This window comes from Talpa occidentalis, unplaced genomic scaffold (genome assembly GCF_014898055.3).
Source record: "Talpa occidentalis isolate TD23 unplaced genomic scaffold, MPIMG_talOcc4v2.1 talOcc4.17, whole genome shotgun sequence".
Taxonomy (NCBI): Eukaryota; Metazoa; Chordata; class Mammalia; order Eulipotyphla; family Talpidae; genus Talpa; species Talpa occidentalis.
In genome coordinates, this window is record NW_023601754.1 from 47,798,283 (window position 1) to 47,813,518 (window position 15,236).

General features: G+C 67.4%; 1 protein-coding gene across 1 annotated transcript; it reads left to right on the top strand.

Annotated features, from left to right (window-relative positions):
• Window positions 1-1,595: 1,595 nt before the first annotated feature.
• IGLON5 (IgLON family member 5) lies at window positions 1,596-14,976 on the top strand. Its single transcript, XM_037517102.2, has 8 exons — window positions 1,596-1,674; window positions 8,270-8,348; window positions 8,786-9,018; window positions 10,353-10,472; window positions 11,495-11,629; window positions 11,775-11,895; window positions 12,379-12,533; window positions 13,571-14,976. Exons 1-8 carry the CDS (start codon window positions 1,596-1,598, stop codon window positions 13,657-13,659), a joined length of 1,011 nt encoding a protein of 336 aa, XP_037372999.1. The 3' UTR covers window positions 13,660-14,976.
• The last annotated feature ends 260 nt before the right edge of the window (window positions 14,977-15,236 follow it).

Genomic DNA, 15,236 nt, shown 5'->3' on the forward strand with positions numbered 1-15,236 from the left:
CTGCTGCAGGGAAAGTGTCACCCGGGGCGAGGCGGACGCTAGGCCTGGGCGGAGCGGGAAGAACACAGCAGAGCAGAGACCTGTCGTGGAGGCAGACAGCTGCTTTTGCCGGCACATTGGCTATGAGCAGAAAGAGGAGCAACTGGGGGCCTCCCCTGATGGTGCAGCGATTGAGCACTGGACTGCGAAGCTGCCCGCAGCCTCTGCAGCGCTAGTTCGATCCCTGGCCCCCAGTGAGGGTCCCACATGGTGCGACAGACCTCACCTGCCGCCCGCTGCTCCCCTCAGCAGTGTACTTCGTCAGTCTGCCTGTTCTGTTCCCTGCTCTGGCTCTGGGAGCCTCTCACCCTCCCGCGCTTCTGACTGTAAAACTCCAGACTTGGAGTAGATTCAAGGGTCACTCTGTTCTCTAGAAATGGGACAGAGACAACTCCCCTGAGGGCTGGAGGGCTGAGGCCTGCTGTACCTATGACCCGAGGAAAGGAATGGCTGTAGCTTGTTGGGGTGCTGGGCAGAGCTAGCGCCTCCCCCAGGATCTGTTCTTTTTCTCAGCAACATTGAGAAATAGAGGCTACTCCAGTTTGCAGGGGGAGACCCTGGGGTTCTGGGAAGAGAAGTGACTTATCCAAGGCCCTGCAGCCAAGTGGGAGAATGGGGCGTATGGATTTCTTGCACCTGAGGCCTGGATTACCATCGCCTCACTCCCAAGATCAGGGTCCCCAGACTTCGCCACTCCCCTGTCAGCCTGGGGGTCAGGGTGGAGGTGGAGGGAGGAACTTCACACCCAGAGTCAGTGTTACTCTTGAAAGCAGAACAGCGGTCCCGAGGAGGAGGGGCTGAGGGCCAGGACTCTGGTCTGAGGGAGGAGGCTGGGGGCCTGGGTCGCTGGGGCTGGGACCCGGACTCCTGGGTTTCCGGGAGGAGGAGCTGGGGGTCTGCACCCTGGGTGTGAAGGAGGAGCCCGGGGGCTTGGTCTCCAGGGGCTGGGGGAGGCGGGACTGGGGGCTTGGGCTCCTGGGTTTGAGCGGGGAGGAGCTGGGGTCTGCACCCCGGGTGTGAGTGAGAGGCGGGGAGCCTGGGCTCCCGGGCTTGAGCGAGCAGGAGCTGAGGGTCTGCAGCTGGGTGTGAGAGGCTGGGGGCCGGGGTCGCTGGGGCTGGGGGAGGAGGGGCTGGGGTGCACCTGGGAGGAGGTTGGGGGCTGAAGCAGAGGGAGGCGGCCCCCGGGAAGTGGCCCGGGCCCGGGGTCCGGGATCGCGCGGGGACGCCGCGGGGACGCCGGGGGCGGGAGGGGCGGGGGCCGGGCCGCAGTAACAAAGGCCTCTCCCTCCGCCGAGCACCCCCTCGGCCCCGCCCCCGGCCCCCCGCCTCCCCTGATTGGCCGGCCTTCCTGCCCGTCAGCGCCGCCCCCTCCCCGGGTCTGCAGCAGCTCCGGCCGCCTCGTCGCGCCCCCCCAGCCCCCTCCCCCGCCCCCGCCGCCCCCCGGGCCGGTGCAGCCGCAGGCGGGGTCCCCCTCCCCCTCCCCCTCTTCCCCCAGGCCTCGCGCGCCCCGGACCGGCCCCCCCTCTCCCCTCCCCCTCCGCGCCGCCGCCGCCGCGATGCCCCCCCCTGCGCCCGGGGCCCGGCTCCGGCTCCTCGCCGCCGCCGCCCTGGCCGGCCTGGCCGTCATCAGCCGAGGTACCGCAGCCCGGGGGCGGGGGGCTCGCCGACGCGGGGTCCCGGGCGGGGCGGGTGGGGGTGCCTCCCGGGCGGGGCCGGGGAGGCCCCGGGACGCGGAGGTCGGGGCGCGGGGGCGCCTCCCCGGGCGGAAAGGGGGGTCCTCGGAGTGTGTAGCGGCGCCCGCAGCGGGGGCGCGCCCGGGCCGGGAGCCGGGGCCTCGGGCCGCGAGGGGGTCCGGGTCCCGCCCGGCCTGGGGGCTGGAGTCTGCGGCCCCGGAGCCGGGAGGGGGCTCCGGCGCGAAAGTCGGGGTCCGCGGGCAGCATCTCTGAACTGAGTTGGGGTGGGGCGAAGGGGGGTGATGCCCCGTCGGGGGTCTTCATCTTCGAGGGCGGGGATTTCTGGGCAAAGGTGGGGGGATGGTGTCTCCCGGGAGTCGCATGGGGGGGGTCCAGGGGCGGCCACTGACAGCGTCCCAGGGCCAGAAATAAAGGGGCGAGGGCCTGGCTTCCCCGCTGGGAGGGGGGGAATTCCCCAGGCTGGGCCCTCGAGGTTGGGAGAAAGTGTTGGTATTTGGGGGTGTCTGCACTTGAGTGGAGTGGGACATCCAGGAAGTTGGGGGGTGGCCTGGGGACCCAGATGTGGGAAGCGCTGGCTGAATGCCTGAAGTGGGGGACAGACGGACTTAGGAGGGGCAGGTTGAGAAAGGAGGTTTACTCTGGGGGAAGGAAAGGGTTAACGCGGGGTCAGAGGATTAATGTCTGGGGACAGCAGTGTCTGGGGGAGTGGGGCTGGCCTCCTGAGGGGCAGGGACGGGAAAATGGAAAGTGGGGGGCTCGCGAGTGCACTGGGAGGTCTCTGGACTGAGACGTGTAATGGAGGTGCTGTCTCCCCAGGGGTCCGCGGCCAGGGCGGGCCAGGAGAGGCCCCAGGGCACAGGCAGGGAGCGAGGAGGCAGGGAACAGTGACCTCACGGCTTCTGGAGGGCTCCCCCAGGCCCTGCCCGGAACCCAGCTCAGCCCGGCCAACCAGACACTCTGAGGGGGGCTCGGCCCTCCCGGGCCTCACCCACTCGCGCGGGGCACGCACAGCCCCAGAAACACCCGTCACCCAGCCCGACCCCAGGCGCACCTGCAGACACACAGGCACCGCGCCGGCCCTCCCGCCCCGCCCGCCTGGGCTGTCTGCCTCGCCTCCCCCAGCGTCTGGGTCATTCCCAGAGGCGCCCAGCTCGCCTGACATTGCACTTGTCTCTTCTCTGGGTCTCTGGCTCTGCACCCTGCTCCATCCGCAGCTGGGCCCTCCGGGGCTCTGGAACTGCTCCCCACGCCCTCGCCTGCCCCCAGTGCGCCCCCAGCTCCCTCCTGGGAACCCCTGGCCTTCTGTTACCCTCAGTCCTCACCCCCCTGGTGACCTTCCCCACTCCCTGTCCTCTCCCTTCACTGCCCCCCTTTTCCTTTTACTCTTGAGATAACACCCCACTTTGCCCTTCCATTCCGCAGGGCCACAGATCACGCTGGTACACACGTGCAGGGCTGGAGTGGGGTCGGGTGTGAGACCCCAGGGCGAGAGGGGGCTGGGGCGGGGGGGCGTCTGAGACAGAGCTCAGCCTGAATGCAGCCCTGCCCACACAGAGATGCCCACCCACCCCCACCCCCAGACACCCCCACCCACGGAAACCCCCATCACGGAAACCCCCACCCACCCACAGACACCCCCACCCACTGAGATGCCTGCCCATGGACACGCCCACCCACAGATCCCCCCACCCAAGGACACACCTGCCCACAGGCACCCCCACCCACAGGCCCTGGGCTCTGGCTGAGGAAAGCCCACGGCCCCCAGGGCCCAGGCTGCGCCCCTCTCCCTCCCTGGCGGTCCGGTGCTACAGAAGCCAAGGGGACTTGGGTGCTGGTGTTGCTTGGGGTAGAAACAAGGTAGCCACTGCTCCCAGCCTGGCCCGCAGACTCTGCTCCAGCGTCTGTCCTGTCTGGCTTGCTTTTTCCTCCAGGGCCGCTGTGCCCACACACGTGCGCACACGCACACGCGCACATGGAGCCAGCTGTGGCCTGCAGTGTGGCGCCCGTCCTCGCTGGCCGGACAGGCGCAGGACGGCCCGCGACCATCCCCGCCGGGTCTACCCCGGCTGTGGCCTGCCGCACAGTGGGGGTCTCGGTCGGTCCCCCTGGACCGACTCTGGGAGCACAGAGGACCCGACTCGGGGAGCACAGAGTGGGGTTCTGGGCACTGGGGATGGAGCCGGGGGAGCTGGGTCGCTGGAGCCCTGCCCACAGGGATCTCAGACCCTAGGGGCCTGGGGAGATCAGGAAACCAGAGCAGAAACTCCAGAGGCCTGGGGGTCGGGGGGCGCATGGAGCGGAGACAGGCCGGCGCTGCAAGACCCAGGAGACCAGGGCAAAGGCCCCGAGGCAGGAACCAGCAGGAAGGGACATGTGCTGTGGCAAGGCCAAGGCTCTGGGTTCAGGGGGAGCCCCAGGAGTCAGTGACGCCCAGTGTTCTGGACTCTGGGGCTCAGCAGAGTGGACGTGGGGGCTGGGGGCTCCTCCATGCCTGCAGGTGGGCCCAGTTCCTTCTCGCCGCCCTTCCCTGCCGGGCACCCCTGCTTCAGCCCAGTTCCCCTGTCATTGGCCACCTGAGCGCAGGCGCCTGGACCTGGGGTTCCCGTCGGGTTTCTGGGGCCATAGACTCTAAACACCACTCCCTCGGCGGGTCCCACCTGTGTCTTTGCTCCAACACAAGGTCGCCCCGCCTGTCAGCAGCCCCCTTCTCTTGAAGCGCGAGCTCACCCTGAGTCTCAAATGGGTCTGGACGGGCGGACACCCACGCGGCCCCCAGCCGGACACCCTCGGCACGACCATCCCACCAGCAGCGCCTGTGCAGCCCCGGGCCGGCACTGATGGGCAGGCGCCCATGGCCTGGCCAACCTCTCCTCATCCTCCCCCCACGTCCCCACGAGGGGCCTGCGATGATCGTCCCTGTTACAGGCGGGGAAACCAAGTCCTAGGGAGGCGATTGCCTTGTGTGACTCAGCAGCGGGGCTCCCCAGTTCTCCCGCTTTGAGCCCAGTTACACAGGCCGGTGGTGTTAGAGTGGACACTGACCAGGCAGCTGGGCGCCATGGCTGACTCTGGGGTGGGTGCTGGGCACCCAACAAGGTCGACCAGACACACCCTGGCCTCCCACCCCCACCCGGAGCGCTTGGAGGGAGAGCAGCTCCCGGGGTGGATAACAATAGACGTTTCTTTTACAAGCCCATGCGCTTGCTGTGCCCTTCTGCACGCCAAGAGCTAATTTTTTCTTTCTTTTTTGCTGGCGTGTTCTCACAGAATCCCTCATAAATGCCTTTAGAGTGAAAAACTTACTTCTCTCCTTTTACAAATGGGGAAACTGAGGCTCAGCCTGGCAGGGGGCTCCCCAGCCAGAAAATAGTGGGGCAGACCTTTGCTCTCCTGGGTCAGGCTCCTCTGGGCTTTCTTACTGGATCTCTAGTGACCACCCATTCTCTCTTCAAATGCTGAGCTATGCCTAGCTCTGAGGGCCTCAGCCAAGATTTCAGTTCTCAGGGAACTCCTAGTCAGTTAGGGGAGGCACGTGGAGCCGAGACACCCCTGGACATTGTTCCAACTGAGCCAGAGGATGCAGGTGTTCTCTGCCTGAATCAGTCATGGAGGTCTTCCTGGAGGAGGGGGCTTTTGGGTTTGGGTCTTGAAGAATGAGTAGGAGTTCAGGAATTAGAGAAGCCTGTGGCAGGCATCCATTTCCATTCGCTTGTCTGACATATTTCTCGAGGCCTCCCATGGGCCAGTCCCAGTGCTGGGACATAGTGGGGACACAGACCTGCATCAGAACGTCTATTCTGATGGCGGGGACCGACAGACACGTGGTATCTGGGCTGTAGTGAAAGCAGTCCTGGCATTGTGGGAACAGAGGCCAAACCTGGAGAGGACAGGGAGAGCTTCCCGCCACTGAGCCAGAGTTTGCAAGCAGCGTTCTCAAGGAGCCGGCCTCGTTGCTCGTTCGGTTAGCCACAGGTTAGACACATCGTAAAACATCCCGGAGCCCAGACACTGAGTCAGGCGAGGCTGGAGCCTGGAGGTGGGTCAGACCCTGGTCCTGCCTGGGAGAGGCCCTGTGAGGCAATGTCCACGGATCCAGACGCCATCCAGAGGGGTCTGATCCGAGCCAGAGAGACACTGGGCCTGGGGGCTAAACCCCTTTTGCTGAAGCCCAGAGAGAGGAAGAGACGTGTCCAAGGTCACACACCTGACCCTGGGGTCTGGGAACTGTGCGAGACAGACATTTTGGTGGGATACGCTGGCAAGAAGACTGGGAGGGGACGGGCAGAGCCAGGTCAAACATGCACTAGGAGAGCTGGGACGCGAGGGTGCCCGCCCCAGGCCAGGCGCTGGGACGTCATCCTGGGGCAGGCGGGAGCCTTGGGCAGCTCTGAGCGTGGGGACAGGCCCTCTGGCAAGGCGTGTCTGCTGGCCCTGTTTCTGAATGCCGAAACATTTGGGTAGGGTCCTGCCTGTCTCTGTGGGATCCACCCCTCACCCCGGGGCCCTGGTTTGTGGGCTTGGCTCCTGTGGGGGAGCGCCTGGTTGGAGTCAGCCTCTGAGGCTTAGGGGCACCTTGGACAGCTCCCTCGTCGCCCGCAGGCTCGGGTTCCCCTCCCCTAACTTTGGACAGTGACTGTCGCAGGGGTGGGGAGTCCTTTGCCCCCGGGGGGGCATCTCACACATGTCTGGGGACTTGGGGCCTAGGAATGCTGCTTGGCGCCCCCCCCCAACCCCCGAGAGAAAGAATCCGCCGTCCCTAAATGTCAGAGCGGTGGGGTGGGGAAGCCCCAGCCCCGAGTGTGCGCGACCGGCAGCGGGACAGATGGCGCGCGGCGACAGCGCGAGCACGTGCGCGCGAGTCCTGGCCCCCGGCAGCCCCTTTGTGCGCGGGAGGCTGCGAGGTGGAGCGGCTGCGCGGCCCCGGCTGGAGCGTCGCGCGCGAGCGCCGTGGGGGGGCGGGGTGCGCGGCTCTCGGCTGCTGGTGTCTGTGTGACCGATGAAGCCGGGGTGTGCGCGCGCGCGTGTGTGTGCGCGCGCGCGCGCAGCGGCCCTGGCTGGGGCTGTCGCTGTGTCGCCTTCGCACTGGCGCGTGTGCCGCGCGGGTGTCCGGACGGCGCCCTTGGCAGATGGCGGGTCGGCTCCGGGGCGCGCAGGGGCTGCCCGGCTGCCCCGCTGTGGCCGGCGAGGGCGGGCTCCGGGAGACAGTCGCCAGTCCCTGCAGGCCGGCCGCTGTGCGCCCTGGGCGGTGTGTGCCGCGGGCCCCGCGCCGGCCCCTGCGCTCCGCCGGCGTCCCAGGCTCGGCACAGCCCGGGGGGCCTGGCCTGGCTCAACGCCGCGGGCGGGCCGGGCCGGGAGCTCCGTGCGCGGCTTCCTCGGCCCTGTCCTGCGGGGCTGCTGATGGAGCGGCCCCGGGAGAGTCATCGGGGCAGCACGGGCAATTAATTCATTAGATTAATTAGCTCCTGGTCCCCGGGCGGCGGCCGGGCAGCCCCATGCAGGGCCCTCTCTCCAAGGTCACTGCCTCCTCGGCTCGGTCTGCGGCCTGCTGCCGTCTCCATCCGCCGCCTCCGCCGGCCCAGCCCCCAGTCCTGGCCACGGTCCAGCCGGCTGGCCACGGTCCACCGTCCGCCGAGAGATGAATGGGTGGGGGCGGGGACCTCGCCGGGGTGTGCGCGGGCGGGGCGCACAGGGGTCTGCAGACGCGGGTGGTGAGGCTTGTGCGCGGCCAGACCCCGCGCCCCGGGGGCACCGCGGTGGTGACAGATGGGCGTCTGCGTGCCTCTGCATGCATCTGTGTGTGCGCACGTGTGGGTGCGCGGTGTCGCCAGTAGCTGGCTCCGTGTGCTTTTGGATGCCACGTGTCTGTGCACAGGCACGTGCCTCTGTGGGGGTGCATGTGCGCTGCGGACTCCTGCGCCTGTGACTGTGCGCACACGCATGCACATCGGTACCTCTGTGTGTGTTTGAAATATGAGTGTGTGTGTTTATGTGCGCACACTGACATGAATAGGTGTGTGCCTCTACGTGTCACACGTGTGTAGAGGTAGTGTGTGCGTGTGCACAAATCTGTATTTATATGCTTCTGTGTGCATGTGTCTGTGTGCGCAGGTTTGTGCCTGTGCAGGTTTGTGCCTGTGCAGGTGAGTATTCACGGGCAGGTGTGCAAGGGATGTGTGCACCTGTGTGCACGTGCAGGTGTGTAATCGTGCACCTGCAGGTGTGTATCTGCACGTGTATTTACAGGTAGCTGCGTCTGCCTGCGTGTCTGTGTGCCTGTGCACAGCGCCTGCATGTGCATCCACCCCTCCGTGTTTGCACGCTGTAATTGGGGGTTGTCTCCATGCTTCTGGAGACGAGTGGGTGGGTGTGTCCAGGTGGGACCCCACCTGCGTGTCTGTGGGGGCCATTGTGACCCCGTGGCAAGGCAGTGTGTGCATCCGGGAACCTCTGTGCCGGGTGCAGGCTCCCAGGGAGTTGCTGGGTGCTGGCACAGGCCCCAGGCCCCCTGTGGCTGAGCTGCGGGCCCCTCCCCACAGGGTTGCTGTCCCAGAGCCTGGAGTTCAGCTCCCCCGCCGACAACTACACCGTGTGCGAGGGCGACAACGCCACCCTCAGGTACTGCCTGCCTCACCGGGGAGGCCTACCCTGGCCTGTGCGCCCCTCCTCTGGGGGCCAGTCCTGACCTGCAGGCCCAGCCTGGCTCAGGCACTCCCCATTGGGAGTGGGCTCTGGGTGTCCCCATCTGCCGAAGGGGTGAGGACTGAGAGTCTGCAGCGCCCTGAGGGGGAGGGAGGGGCATGGGGGGGCTCAGTAAGGGAGCCAGACTGGCACTTCCCCCAGGCCCCTATCCCCCCTAATTCTCTGCCCCCCCCTTTTCTGGGCTTCGTGTCCCCCTCTCTCCCCCCAAGCTGCGGCTCAGTGTACCGGCCCGTCAGGTGGGCCCTGCTGCATCCGCCCAGGGCTCACCCCCCACTCCCACCCTGGCGCTGGGACCCCAGAGGGCGGCCGGTGGGGCAGGGGAGACCTGCCTCACCTCGGCCCTGCCTCAGCAGCTGCTTCATCGACGAGCATGTGACCCGCGTGGCCTGGCTGAATCGATCCAACATCCTGTACGCCGGCAACGACCGCTGGACCAGTGACCCGCGCGTGCGGCTGCTGGTCAACACGCCCGAGGAGTTCTCCATCCTCATCACGCAGGTGGTGCTGGGCGACGAGGGCCTCTACACCTGCTCCTTCCAGACGCGCCACCAGCCCTACACCACTCAGGTCTACCTCATCGTGCATGGTGAGCCCGGGTGGGGCTGCGGGCTGGGGGGCGCGGGCGCTCCACCCCTGTCTCCCGGCCTTGCCCTGTCCTCGCGGGCCCTGGCCCAGCTTGCGGGCCTCAGCCGGAAGAACCTTCGCCTTCTCGCAGCCCGGCCTGGCTCTGCTTGCGTGCTGAGCAGCGGCTGTGCAGCTCTGCTCGGGCCCTGAGGACGGGAGGGCTGAGCAGGCTGTCACCACTGCCGGGGCCCAGGGCCTCTCCCAGGGGAGGTGCAGAGGCAGCTCCCCAGACAGAACATGTGAAGGGAGACCTCCATCCGGGTCGAGGGGGTGCGGGAAAGGAACAGCATGTGCTGGAGAGGAACCGAGTTAGATGTGCAGAGGCCAGCCCCGCGACTGGATCGGATGTGCCCAGAGGCGGCACTGCAGAGGCCACAGAGAGGGGGCCAGCGGGGACAGAGCTTGGGAGGCTGCCCCCCTCAGTGGCATCAAAAGTGGCCGGGGTGCAGGGAGCCAGGGGAACCCAGAGAAAGCCGTCAGGGGGGCCGAAGGGAGCCAGACGGTGGGGTCCCAGGGGCATCGAGTCCCTCATTTTGTCAGCGGACGGACACCCTCACTTCATGCCCTTCGTTGCCCGCTGGAGACGAAAATACAAACCCGCCGTTAGCTGGAGCCCCGCCGCGTCTGTGGGGGGCTCGGGCCTAGGGTGACTTTGGTAAACAGGAGAACAGGGGCGGCTCCCAGGCCGTTAAGGCCAGGCGGGTGTTCCTTGCATGGTTTCATCTCTTTCAACAACAGTAGAGAAATGAAAATAGAAACCCAGACGGAGGAATTCAGATCGGAAGATACACTGGTTAGCAGGAAGGTGGAGAGAGACAGAGGCTGAGAAAGTCAGGAAGACAGAGCACAGTTGGCGCAAGAGCCAGGCCCGGGTGGGGGAGGACAGACACGAGGTTGTCAGAGAGTAGGGGGACCCTCCCCCCAACCCCTTTCCCTTGGGGGAGGGGGCGGGGCCTGGGCTCCCGGGGCTGAGGGGGGCGGGGCCTGGGCTCCCGGGGCTGAGGGGGGGCGGGGCCTGGACAAGGGTCTGAGTGAGGGGGCGGGACCTGGACTCCTGGATATGAGGGAGGGGCGGGGCCTGGGCTCCCGGGCTGAGGGGGGGCGGGGCCTGGACAAGGGTCTGAGTGGGGGGCGGGGCCTGGACTCCTGGATATGAGGGAGGGGCGGGGCCTGGGCTCCTGGGGCTGAGGGGGGCGGGGCCTGGACAAGGGTCTGAGTGAGGGGGCGGGGCCTGGGCTCCCGGGCTGAGGGTGTCCCTCCATACCCAGCCTCTCTGACCTTCACCCACCTCCGCAGTCCCCGCCCGCATCGTGAACATCTCCTCGCCTGTGGCAGTGAACGAGGGGGGCAATGTGAACCTGCTTTGTCTGGCCGTGGGGCGGCCGGAGCCCACGGTCACCTGGAGGCAGCTCCGAGGTGAGGCCCCCACCCCTCCTGGAAAGACGCTTGTCCCCACTCCGAAGTTGGGCCCCTTGAGTCCCCACATCCCTAGGTAGAGTCCCAGATCCCTCCTATCTCCATTCCTCGTAGCCCAACTTCTGTGATGGCTTGATGTTCCCTCCTCCTCGACCCCATGTCTCCGTGGCCGACCCCCAGGCCTCAGACCTGGGCCATTTCCCCAACTCTCCCGCTGGACCCCAGTTTACTGCCCCCCCATTACTAATATCCCCAGTCTCCTCCCTGGAAGCTCACGGGATTCCCCTGGCTCAGACCACGAGGTACCCAGCTCACCTCCCGCCACACACACCCCGCCCCAGCCTCCCCTGTGGGCTCTGCCAGGCCTCCTCTGTTTTCAAGGGGGGCTGATGCAGCATCTCCTGGGAACTTGCTGGAAATGCGTGTGCTGGGGCCCACCCGGATCTCAGCAGTCAGAGCCCCGCATCTGTTTTAAGAGCCCTTCAGGTGCACTCAGTCACTCCCCAAAGGTGCCAAGTGGCAGAACATGACACCCTGGATGCACCCACCCCCTTCCACAGGGTCTCCATTGCCCAGACCCTGGATCGTCAATTGCTGGGTCTTTGGAGGCCAGTGGTGGCCATCGCTAGGCCCCTGGGGACCCCAGACCCCAGTAACCAGATCTCAGACCCCTGGACCTTCTCCCACCGGGCCCTCTGGGCCCCACTGTCCTGGACTCGAGATCCTGGAGCCTGGCTGCCCTGAGCCTGGCTGCTGAGTCCCAGGACCCCAAGAGCCAGACCCCAGACCCCCGGCCCCACCGCAGCTCCAAAGTGAGGCCTCCCGGCTGGGCTTTGCTTCCTCAGCCAGAGCCTCACCGCCCGCCGCCCCTCGCGGGAGACCGCCGGGAAGGCCCGTCCCGCGCCCGGGCCCTCCAGGCCCCGCGGTGCCCGCCCCGCTGATGTGTGTCCGTGTTGTGCCCGTGTTGTCCCGTGTTAAGTGTCTGTGTCCGGCCCCGCCCCCGCCCCGCCCCTCCCCCGCAGACGGCTTCACCTCGGAGGGCGAGATCCTTGAGATTTCCGACATCCAGCGAGGCCAGGCCGGCGAGTACGAGTGCGTGACCCACAACGGGGTGAACTCGGCGCCCGACAGCCGCCGCGTGCTGGTCACCGTCAACTGTGAGCCCCGCGCCGCGGGCGCGCCGGGCGGGGTTCTGGGGGCGCGGCCGGGGAGGGGCGGCCCCCGGGGGGGGGGTGAAGGACGCGGGCCTGGAGCCCGGGCCCGCGCGGCTGGGACAGTTCGCCGCCTCTCGCCCCGCACCAGACCCCCCGACCATCACCGACGTGACCAGCGCCCGCACAGCCCTGGGCCGCGCCGCCCTCCTGCGCTGCGAAGCCATGGCGGTGCCCCCCGCGGACTTCCAGTGGTTCAAGGACGACCGCCTGTGAGGACGGGCGCGGGGCTTGGGGCCGGGTCCGCGGGAGCGGGCGGGGGGAGCAGTCCTGGGGCCCGAGGGCCGGGGCGAGGGGGAGTCCAGCTTTTAGGCTTTGAGGCCGGGCGGACCCCAGGGAGCCTGGGGCTGCATGGACATTTGGGCCCTGGGCCCAGTCTCCTCGGCTGTGCAGCAGGTCCCAGGTCGGAGCCGCGCCGAGGACCTGGCGGGGAAGCTTTAGGGGAAGCTTTAGGGGCCGTTGCGCCTGGGAGTCCCTAGAGATCGGGGGCACCCAGCGCAGAGTCCAGTGTCCCTGGGGCTGGGGGTGCCGGAGTGGGGCATCGGTGGGAGTGGCCGGGAATCCCGGGGGGCTGGAACCCGAAGCTGGGAGTCACTGGGGTGGGGGGCAGGACGCGGGGTCCCGGGAAAGCGGGGTCCTGAGGGTCGGGCTGGGGAGGCCGGGCCCGCGGGGTCCCTGACCCGACTCGCCGGCAGGCTGAGTGGCGGCGCCTCGGAGGGGCTGAAGGTGCAGACGGAGCGCACCCGCTCGATGCTTCTCTTCGCCAACGTGAGCGCCCGGCATTACGGCAACTACACGTGTCGCGCCGCCAACCGGCTCGGAGCTTCCAGCGCCTCCATGCGGCTCCTGCGTGCGTCCCGGGCGGCCGCGGGGGGCGGGGCCGCGAAGGGGGCGGGCCCTTGGTGGGCGGGGCCAGGGCAGCCCCGCCGGGACCACGCCCACGCTGGCTCAGAGGCCCGCGGAGACTGGGGCGCTGCGCCCGGGCCGGAAATCCCTCCCTCCGACCCGCAGGTCCCGTGCCGCCCAGCGGGCCGGGCGCTGGGCACTCGCAGGGCACCTGAGTCAGGGCTAGATCTCGCCATCAAGTAGCCGCGTGCGACATTACATAATGAGATCCGGCGCAGGCAGCCGTAAATAAGCAGGCAGTCATCCTGGATACCGATAAAGGCCGGAGGCAAAATAAATACCCGCACGGGGTGGGGGGGTTTGGGGGGCTAGCACTGGGCTCACGAGAGAAAGTCTCCGGAGACCGTCGCGTTTGAACTGAGACCGGAGCGATAGAAGCAGCCCGCCCGGCCTAGAGCAGCGCGAAGCCTCGCCTGGAGTGGGAATTGGGGGGGGGGCGGGCACCCCAAGGAGGCAGGCAGCACGGGAGTGGAGTGAAGCCTGAGGTTAGACTAGCCGAGGCTCACCGGCCTGGTGACCCCGGATTTGATGCCACTGCGGGCGGGGCTGCTGGAGGCTGGCAGCAGCAGCGCAGGGTTGATGTTAAGGGGGTTCCTCTGCTCTTGGAGGGCGGAGCTGTGGAGAGACGGAGGCAGGGAGGCCCTGCAGGGGCCTTTCCGAGAGAGACGAAGCCTCTATATGCAGGGCACGCATGGGAGCTGGAAGAAAGAGGGGCCAGAGAAGCCATCCCAAGGCGTGGGGCTGAGCCGAGGGCAGAGCGGGCTGGAGCGTGGAAGTCTTGAAAAGGAGAAACAGGCGGTAGGGCGCAGAGAGGCCACAGTGCTGATGGACGCAGCGATTGGGGGACAGAAACTGTTTCTGGAAAGACAGACCCAGAGAGTCCCAGGCCTCCAGAGATGCCCAAACAGATGGGGTCTCCAAGGAGACTCTCCCTGACACCCCCCTCCGTGTTCTCCCCCATGACCCTCTGTCTCTCCCCAGGCCCAGGATCCCTGGAGAACTCTGCGCCCAGGCCCCCAGGGCCCCTGACCCTCCTCTTCGCCCTGGGGTGGCTGTGGTGGAGGGTGTAGGAGGAGCCCAGTGTTGCTGACCCCCCCCTGCAGGGGGCCTGAAGCCGAGAGCGAGAGCAGAAGGGGGGAGCGAGCGCCGTGGGTCTGCAGCGGAGAGGAGCTCTCGGCCATCGTGGAAGAAGGGAGGAGGAGGAGCAGCGAGGAAGATCTTTACAGAACCCATCACTGTGAGGGATAACGCAAAATTATGCATCTTTCTACAGCCATTCTCACCGCCGTTCACGTCCGATTGTGACCCCCCCGGCCACCCCACACCCCTCTCTTAGCTCAGGCTGTCGACCAGATCTCGTGTGTGCAGTGGGTGTGCGCGTGGCGCTGCGCGTGTGTGTGCGCGTGTGTGGGGAGGGGTGGTGGGGTGGAAAGGGGGGGCTCGACGAGCTTCCCTCCCCCGGCACCCCCACATCCACTGCCCCCACTCTCAGCCTCTCACCTCTGGCTGGAGGTGGGTGTGGGGGTTTCGTGGTAGAAGCTGTGAAGAGAGGTTCTCCGGGGCTCCCTGCTTCCCCAGTATATGCACGCACACCTGCCCCTCCCCTCCCCTCGGAAGGGGTGTCTCCTGGGCAGGTGGGGCTGAGGGGGGTGCCTCACCCACCGCTGAGCTGGGTAGGTGGGGGACACCCGTCTGGGCTCTGGACATCCTGCTGCCAACCACCAGCTGCCTGCAGCCAGAGGCCCCACGGCTGGCTCAGGAGCCCAAGACCCTCCCCCAACCCCCTCCCCGACTTTCTGGCCCCCTCCCGGGCCAAACGGTGCTTCCATACAGCTGTCAGGCTGGTGCCTCGAGCCACCCGTCTGTCTCAGTGCTTTTGCCCTGCCCCATCACCACTCCCGTGCCACCTGCAGCGCCAGCCAGCCGCCCGCAGTGCCGGCACTGGTCCACCCTCCCCGCTCTTTCCGCCGACCGCCCCTCCCAGAGGCTGACCGAGCCCTCACACACACTCAGATAGACACGCACGCACGCACGCACGCACACCAGCGACTGTGACCAGCAATAGCCCCCTGTCTCCAGCTGCCCTGTAGCCGGTGACCAGCTGTAGCTCCCCCAAAGGTGGCAACTGTGGTCCAAAAGGGGCTCCGAGAGGCTGCACCCCAGCTCTGATATGGTGGGAACAGCCCCCTCCGGCACGTCACACCAGGCAAAGCGGGGAGAGGCGTCATCACATAGACACCGAGCCCCGACCCCAGGCCGAGTCGCCCACCCGGACCAGACCAGCCAGGGCTGGGGGAGGCAGAGCCAGGCGAGGGCCAGGGGCAGTGACTGTACCTCAGACGGGGGCGTGGGCCCCATCCCACATTGTCTTCCATTCCCAGGGTCCAGGGGATGGGGAGGGGCGGGGGACGGGATGCCAGGGAGGGGGGCGGGGGCCCTGGGGGCCGTGTGTTCCGATTCATGGGGAGTGTTGAGACCGCCACACCAATAAACGCCTTTTTCCAAAGTCTCCGCCTCCGGGTGCCAGTGTCATTCGGGGTCTGGGTGTGTGGAGGCCAGAGGTGACGCCTTCAGCGGCCTTCCCACCCTGCCTTTCTCTCTGGTGGAGGTGGCCGGCGGCTGACTTAGTAACGGCAGGACCCACCCA

What these genes read in the sequence shown, in the direction of transcription:
- IGLON5 (XM_037517102.2), top strand. Translation starts at nt 1,596, where the DNA reads ATGCCCCCCCCTGCGCCCGGGGCCCGGCTCCGGCTCCTCGCCGCCGCC. An exon ending in CCTGGCCGTCATCAGCCGAG is followed by an intron (nt 1,675 to 8,269) that starts GTACCGCAGCCC and finishes CCCTCCCCACAG; the next exon opens with GGTTGCTGTCCCAGAGCCTG. An exon ending in GGTCTACCTCATCGTGCATG is followed by an intron (nt 9,019 to 10,352) that starts GTGAGCCCGGGT and finishes CCACCTCCGCAG; the next exon opens with TCCCCGCCCGCATCGTGAAC.